General features: G+C 44.1%; 1 protein-coding gene across 1 annotated transcript in view; it reads left to right on the top strand.

The window, feature by feature from the left end:
- LOC119337278 (superoxide dismutase [Cu-Zn], chloroplastic) overlaps positions 1-7,110 on the top strand; it is a 35,375-nt gene extending 28,265 nt beyond the window's left edge. Inside the window, exon 8 of the mRNA XM_037609394.1 lies at positions 6,838-7,110. Within this exon, the coding sequence (XP_037465291.1) occupies positions 6,838-6,863 (26 nt within the window). The 3' untranslated portion in view covers positions 6,864-7,110. The remainder of the gene's footprint in view (positions 1-6,837) is intronic.
- The last annotated feature ends 1,816 nt before the right edge of the window (positions 7,111-8,926 follow it).

The raw sequence follows: 8,926 nt of genomic DNA on the forward strand, positions 1-8,926 counted from the left end.
GGTCTCCTCTGGATCCCGATCCAGATCGGGCGAGAGGAGGGGGGCGAGTGGGTGGAGTGGGGTGTCGGTGGGGAGTGGGGGGGAGGTGAGTGGATAAGGGAGGGGAAGTGGGGCCGACCTGGGCCGACCTGGTTGGCCCGATGGCCAGCTGGGCCGCGGTCCAGCAGGGGGGGGGTGTTCTCTTCCTTTTGTTTTTTTTATTATTTCTTTTCTGTTTAAATCATTTAATCCATTTAGCCATTTTATAAAAATATGCCTGTTGCACTATAATTACCTTTGTAATATTCGCCAACCACCGAACAATTTTATTTTAAATTTTGAAATTTTTTATTGTTTTCATCAATTTGAATTTTGAATTTTAACGGTTTCGAATTATTGCGAGGATAGCAACAGTAATCGGGATGACGTGCCATGATTAGCGTGGGATTACTGTAGCAAGATTATCCGGGCGTTACAAGAGCCATATAGGATAACCTCCCCAAATGGTAAAATTAACAGCATCATATACTTACCGTTGAAGACCATGAAATATACAACTACGCGTATTCCAAATGGAAAGCCTGAACTAAAGTGGCACGCGAACTGGTCTATGGGCAGGTAGTAGGTCAAGGGGGTGATAGAGGCGAAGGTGTCCCGATGTTTCGATGAGATGATGACTATCGTTTTCTGTGGGAGTCGACCTTGACGCTCCGACTACGAACGTGCGAGACGTCGTGCCTTAGCAATCGCTAAACCAACTTCCGAAGGGTTATTGACCACGCCGGAGCACGTTCAACCTGACCACGAGGGTCTATTTTCCTGCGAGCAAACGAAGAACAAGTAAGAAACTGAGATTGCAATTTGGATATTGCGGATATAAGAGGAAAGCTTTATTAATGAAGGTGGGGTTCTGTGACGCCTTTGTCTGGTCGTTGAACACAAATGAAGTACGCGAAGTTGCAGCTATGGTGAACTTTTAATCTAAACAAAACCCAAAGTCTAAACGACACCCTAAGGGCTGTATATATGGAGAAAGAGTGGGGAATTTGGTGGCCCTTGGGGGAGGGGTCCGAAACCAACCCTATCTCTTGTTTCCCCACACACACGGACTCTAAAAACAGCCTGTACTTATGTATTTCGAAATTACATGGGCCTGGCCCAATAATAAGGTGACGCAACACCTATAATAGCCTCTGGACGAAATTTGTGAAGTGGCATCTTGTATATTTCGTCCAAGACTTCATGCACTCATTACGGTGGCTTCAAAGTCCTGAAATCATCACTTGAAACTCCGTTCTTGTTTCCCTTGCGCATGCCGTCATCTCCATTCTTGTTCTTGCTCCAATGTTCATCCTTCTCCAAGCCAGGCCCTTCACTTGTAAGCAAAACAAATGTATCCAATTCAGGCAGCATCATATTCTCATGAACATTAGAATCATTACCAAGAAACGAAAGTACCTGGTAATTTAATTGGCTTGCGCGAGCTCTAGTAATTGGTCCAATATGTATAGTAGCAGGGGTTGTGGGTGTAACAATGGTATTGATGTCCTCATCATCCTACCTTCTTGAAATGAAGTCGTCCTTGATGGAAGCTCATCTTCCTCATCCAAATAAGGCTTCAAATCTGCAATGTTAAAAGTGGGACTGACCCCAACATCTCCAGGCAGCTCAAGTTTATATGCATTATCATTTATTTTCTCTAACACCCTAAAAGGACCATCGACACGTGGCATTAGCTTTGATTTGCGCAAATCAGGAAATCTATCCTTGCGCGTAACCAAACAAGATCTCCAGGTGCAAACACAACATGTTTTCTACCCTTATCTCCAGCAAGTTTATATTTAGCATTCATACGCTCAATGTTTTCCTTAGTTAACTCATGCATTTTTAAAATCAATTCAACACGTTGTTTACCATCAAAATTAACCTTCTCCAAAGATGGAAGAGGCAGCAACAGATCAATAGGTGCAGGAGGTAGGAAACCATATACAATTTCAGAAGGACACATCTTAGTAGTAGAATGCAATGAACGATTATAAGCAAATTCAATATGAGGCAAGCATTCTTCCCACATTTTCTTATTATTCTTCAAAACAGCCCTAAGCATAGTAGATAATGTTCTATTTACTACTTCAGTTTGTCCATCAGTTTGGGGGTGACAAGTAATAGTACTAAAAAGCAGTTTAGTCCCCAAATTAGCCCATAAACATCTCTAAAAGTGGCTAAGAAATTTAGTATCACGATCAATAGTACTTGGCACACCATGCAAGCGAATAATTTCACGAAAGAACAAATCAGCAACAATAACAACATCATCGCTTTTATGACATGGTATAAAGTGTGCCATTTTCGAGAATCTATCCACGACAGCAAATATGCTATCCCTCCCCTTCTTCGTTCGAGGTAAACATAAAACAAAGTTCATAGATATATTCTCCCAAGGAACACTAGGTACAGGCAAAGGCATATATAAACCATGAGGATTGAGTCGTGACTTAGCTTTTTGACATGTAGTGCAGCGAGCAACAAAACGCTCAACAACCCATCTCATCTTCGGCCAAAAGAAATGTGTAGCAAGTATGTCCTCCGTTTTCTTCACGCCAAAGTGTCTCATTAATCCTCCTCCATGCGCCTCCTACAACAACAAAAGACGAACGTAGCTAGCTGAAATGCATAGCTTGTTAGTACAAAATATAAATTCATCATTGGCGACGAACTTGTTCCCTGTTCTTCATTCTTTACAATTCTGCAATACATCTTTGAAATCAGCATCATCACATGTTGATCTTTAATGGTTTCCAAACCAAATATTATGAAGTCAAGTTGTGAAAGCATAGTATTGCAACGAGACAATGCATTGGCAATAACATTTTCTTTACCCTTCTTGTGTTTAATGACGTAAGGGAAAGTCTCAATGAATTCAACCCATTTAACATGTCTACGATTCAGTTTAGCTTGACTTCTAATATGTTTCAAAGATTCATGATCAGAATATATAACAAGTTCTTTGGGCCATAAATAATGTTGCCATGTTTTTAAAGTCCTAACAAGAGCATATAATTCTTTATCATAAGTAGATTAATTCAGACTAGGCCCACTCAATTTTTCAGAAAAATATGCAATAGGTTTGCCATCTTGTAATAACACTCCTCCTAATCCAATTCCACTAGCATCACATTCAAGCTCAAAAGTCTTATTAAAATCAAGAAGTTGGAGTAAAGGAGCATGTGTCAACTTATCTTTCAATACCGTGAAGGCTTCTTCCTGTGCGGTACCCCAAACACAAGGCATATCCTTCTTTGTAAGCCCATTGAGAGGTGCAGCAATGGTGCTGAAATCTCTCACAAAACGCCTATAGAATCCAGCGAGGCCAAGAAAACTCCTCACTCGTGTGACCGTTTTGGGCTGCGGCCAACTCTCAATAGCTTCAATCTTGGCCTTATCAACTTCAATTCCCTGTGAAGTAACAACATAGCCAAGAAAAGATACTCGGTCGGTGCAAAAGGTGCACTTTCCAAGGTTACCAAACAAACGTGCATCACGTAGAGCAATAAAAACAACACGTAGATGTTCCAAATGTTCTTCCAAAGATTTGCTATAAATTAGTATATCATCATAATAGACTACCACAAATCGTCCAATGAAAGCACGTAGAACTTTGTTCATTAATCTCATGAAAGTACTAGGTGCATTAGTTAACCCAAAAGGCATGACTAACCACTCATATAAACCAAACGTGTGAGTCGACCTTGACGATCCGACTACGAACGTGTGAGACCTTGACGATCCGACTACGAACGTGTGAGACGTCGTGCCTTAGCAATCGCTAAATCAACTTCCGAGGGGTTATTGACCACGCCGGAGCACGTTCAACCTGACCACGAGGGTCTGTTTCCCTGCGAGCAAACGAAGAACAAGCAAGAAACAGAGATTGCAATCTGGATATTGCGAATATAAGAGGAAAGCTTTATTAATGAAGGTGGGGTTCTGTGACGCCTTTGTCTGGTCGTTGAACACAAACGAAGTACGCGAAGTTGCAGCTATGGCAAACTTTTAATCTAAACAAAACCCAAAGTCTAAATGACGCCCTAAGGGCTGTATATATGAAGGAAGAGGGAGGAATTTTGTGGGCCTTGGGGGAGGGGTCCGAAACCAACCCTATCTCTTGTTTCCCCACACATACGGACTCTAAAAACAGCCTATACTTATGTATTTCGAAATTACATGGGCCTGGCCCAATAATAAGGTGACGCAACACCTATAATAGTCTCTGGACGAAATTTGTGAAGTGGCATCTTGTATATTTCGTCCAAGACTTCATGCACCCATTATGGTGGCTTCAAAGTCCTGAAATCATCACTTGAAACTTCGTTCTTGTTTCCCTTGCGCATGCCGTCATCTCCATGCTTGTTCTTGCTCCAATGTTCATCCTTCTCCAAGCTAGGCCCTTCATTTGTATGCAAAACAAATGTATTCAATTTAGGCAACATCATATTCTCATGAACATTAGAATCATTACCAAGAAACGAAAGTACCTGGTAATTTAATTGGCGTGCACGAGCTCTAGTAATTGGTCCAATATGTATAGTAGCAGGGGCTGTGGGTGTAACAATGCTATTGATGTCCTCATCAGGGGGCCCCCATTAAACCTCCCACGAGTGATTAGCACGCTCAGTCTTGGACCAAGACAACAAGAATTTGGGTCCTAGGGCAGCTCGAGTGGAACAAAACACCAATGCACTAGGCATGACCTCCCATCGTTGCCTTTATTACTTGTTACATATAAATTATCTCCAGAATACTGTAACATAAATATATCAGGACCAGGTTAATATGTGTGATATCCTGCAAGTAACATCAAGCAGACATGGCATAACTTAAGCATAACCCTAAGCATGGCATACTACGGCATGATAAGCAGGGCTATAACATAGCATCAACACAAGCAAGTAACAGGTGGTTAAAGGCATATCATGGTGACAAGAATCATGCTACGCATCGAATAGCCATCAAAAGACTCACTACATCATCGAATATGCAAGCAATAGGGGGAAAGCATGGGATCATAAATGATCAAGGAGGTTTTGCTTGCCTGTTGGCACAGCCGCTTGGTACTGTGCAAGATCCTCACAAGCGTAGTCGGAAGTAGCTTCGTAACCAACGTCAATACTACGATTTATCGGGAAGAAGCAAATATCGACAAAGAAGAAAAGTAACAACCATAAGCTTCAAGGCAATGCCCAATCAACATGATGCATGACATTCGAAAGTGATTGTATTAACCTACAACCTCACTACCCACAAAAGACATAATGCAGTCGGTTTTCCAAAAGTACTTCATATGCAATTTGAAGTTAAAATTGAATTACTACTAAACAGAATGTTAAAGTTATTTAACTTGCATAAACTGGCATAAATGGATTCTGCATTTTTCTGGTCATTTTAGATATAAAGTCTATATCTTTCTGCGCTATATTTATTTGTTATGATTTTAACAAATTGAACAATGCATTATTGAAATTTAATTAAAGGAAGCAAAAAAGAATGCAAATGACATGAACAGAGAGGTTACAATTTTAGGAACATTTTGATATGCAATATGCGTTTTACAGATTTAAATTGAATTTGGGAAAAACTGCAGTTTGCAAAAAGATTAAATAACAAACGAACGGGCATCGATATTGGGCCCAAGTAGTGCGAGGAATAGCTAAGCGCCGCACGCCCGCCAGTGTAGCACGCTACTGGGCTGAGGCCCAGCTGCGGCTTGATGATCTGACTTGCGGGACCTACCTGTCAGCCACACAAAGAAAACCAAAACAGATAAGGGGAGGCTTGCTCCGATGGAGATTCGAACCACGATTGCACTAACGAATTCGAGTGGGGCTAGCCATTTGGATCAATTCGTGTTCGTGCTGAAAGTGTGGACCAATCTATTTTGATCTAATCCTAGAAAGAAGTGGTGTGTTCTGTCATGGCCATGCGGTGCCGCTCACCAGTGCCGGCAACCATTCTTGCGGCGGCAGCACCCCTACTCGACGCTACGGTGCCCAAGAACGAGCGGCGTGTGCATCAAAACGATGCCCGCACAAAGGCAAGTTGAACTACATCATCCAGGCAAGCTAACAGAGGCTATCCTTGAGTTTGACCGGAGCCGAACGTCGTCGGCAGCGGTGCTACGAAGGGCCTCGAAATCGAGCGAGATCTGCAAGGAAAAGTAGGCCCAGAGGCTCACCTTGAGAGTGCCGGTGAAGAAAAACGGGCCAGAGGATCACAAAGTCGAGCTGTGGAGGCATTGCCGGCGAGGAAGAAGACATAGCCGAAGTCGCCGTTCCCGGGCGCCATGGTCTTGGGCTTGGAGGCGATGTTTGAGGTGGACTAGGCTAGTTCCAGATGGTGCAGAAGGGCTTGGCGTGCTGGTTATCCTGCTGCCATCGAGCTCGACCTCGACTCGGCCATGGCGCTGGTGGATTGCTTGGAGTGGAAGAAAAGAAGAGTGGCACAACAGCGGTGGCGGACATGGGAGAGGAGCTAGGCTAGGGTTTCCGCGCGGAAGGGTGACTTTATAGGGGCTGATGTCGGCCACGGGACATTCAGTGATATGATGACATTATTCATGATGATGCCAAAATAAAATTACCCTGGGCTGTTGCATTATAGAATTGTTGTTCACTTTTTTTTCTATGATCATAAGTAAATCACTGAAGCTGTTTTACATAAACTGTTCATGTGAGCTGTCAAGTGTTTACATAAATCACTGAAGCTGTTTTACAGAAACTGTTTGCTGTTTTTAATGTTCTATAAGTGCCAATTGTTGGGAGTCAGAAATGCACCTGTTTCATGATTATGCTTGTTTTGCAGGTGTTGTTGGCCTGACCCCGTTGTAGGTCGCTGGTTTCCATCTCTGGTTTTGCATCTCTAGTCATACTTGTAACGACGCCATTCTCGTTTTACCTGGATTTCAAATATCGGATGCTTAATAGTTTCTGTTGATCGTTTGTATCAGTGTAAAGTTGAGTTTATCAAATAAATGTTTGCACACTTTCGTCTTGTTGAGCTATGAAGCGTGAACTTGGGAATTTTGGTGTGCGTAAGCTATAAAATGCTAAGGAATTATATTTGTGGATGTCCTTATTTCCGAACTTGGTGTCAATAATATCATTTTTACTCCGCAAAAAAAAAACATTGTTGTTTCTGATTTATTTCAAAGTGAATATTCCAGGTCAGCGTTAAAACAAAAGCGAGAGGGCTTTATAAAAACCAATTCTCAGTTTTTTTAAGAAAATACAGTAGGTGATGGCTTTGGCGTTTTGATGACGATTATGACTGTTGGGTCTGGTTTCCGCTCTTGCCAACGTGGCTTACCGGTTCGCAGGCGACATATAGGGCTAGGTCTTCTTTCATTTACCCTTCCTGCCTCTCCTGTGACTCGATTTGTTCCCTCTTGTTCTCTCATCTCTCTTTGATATGTTGACGGCGAAGTGTGGTGGCGGAGGCGACGATGCAATAGGCCTTGGTGGTGGTGGAGACCCTATGGCGCCGGAGGGGGCTCTAAGCCGACCTAGTTGGCGCACACCATGATGCCACATCCATCGCTCGAGTACGCGGAGGCGACAACTTGGGCCATGGCTGTCAAGGCGACTTCGACGGGAAGTGATCGGTGGGCCTCGGCATTCGGCAACATTGAGTAAGCACCTCCTCTTTTGAAACCTAGCCTTCTTTGTGTGTGCTTTAGAAGTGGTGGGCGGAAAAAGCCTAGTAGTGGCGGGCAAGGCTCTCAGGGGCACCCGCCATTGACCTTGTGCCACTGCTAACTGATGGGGAACGAAGCATGAAAATCAAAAAATTTCCTACAAACACCCAAGATCCAATCTAGGAGATGCAAAGCAACGAGAGGGGAGTGTGTCTAAATACCCTTGTAGGCCGAAAGCGTTAGCGTCATAACACGGTTCATGTAGTCGTACTCTTCACGATCCAATCCGATCTAGTGCCGAACGGATGGCACCTCCGAGGTTAGCATAACACACGTTCAGCTGGATGGTGTCCTCTCCTTGATCCACAAGCGAGGGAGAGGAGGTAGGTGAGATCGGAACTAGCATGGAGGTATGGTGGTGGTGGTGGCAGCGGAATTCTGGCAGGGCTTTGCCACGCACGTACCGGAGAAATGTAGGAGTTGGGAGAGGCAACGGGCAAGGGGTGAAGTGGTGGCTGCCCCCATGCGCCTCCCCCTATATATATAGGCTAGGGGGCGGGGAAGGGCATCCAAAACCCTCCTAGGGCTGGCCACATGGGAGAAATCCCTTTAAACTTGGAGATAACATCTTATCTCTAGATTCAACCCTTTAAATTTAGAGATAAGACCTTATCTCTAGATTTATATGACATGTGCCATGGGGAATGGTGCGGCAGCCCATGTGAGCTGTAACCCCACCCCCCGGTCCATGTGGGCCTGTAACGCCCGGATAATTAGGCTACAGTAAAACTCTATTAATGATGCCATGTCATCCGTGTTACTGTTGCTAATCAAGTGGTAGTTCAAAATCATTGCAAATTCAAAATATGAATTAGTGACAAACACCCTAAGTTTTCAAAAGGCAAAGCGAAAATGTTCGGGGGTTGCCAAATATTGCACTGGTAATTATGGTGAAGCAAACACCATTTTATAAAATGCCTAAATGCCCTAAAACTAAATAAAGCAGAAAGGGAAAATAAATAAGAGAAAGAGATTACAAAAAAAAAACAAAAAAGGGGGGAAGCCCCCTGGACCAGGCAGCCCAACCCACCCGCACGGCCACCGCCCAACCCCCCTGGCCCGCAGCCAGCCTGGCCGGCCCAGCCGGCCCAGCTCCCGCACCGCGTCCCCTTCCCCTGTTCCCCCGACCCGGGTCGGAACAGGGCACGTCCCAGCCGAACCCCCCTCGCCGGCGACGAGACGAGGGGATAAGGACGC

The sequence above is a fragment of the Triticum dicoccoides genome, chromosome 7B (assembly GCF_002162155.2).
Source record: "Triticum dicoccoides isolate Atlit2015 ecotype Zavitan chromosome 7B, WEW_v2.0, whole genome shotgun sequence".
Taxonomy (NCBI): domain Eukaryota; kingdom Viridiplantae; phylum Streptophyta; class Magnoliopsida; order Poales; family Poaceae; genus Triticum; species Triticum dicoccoides.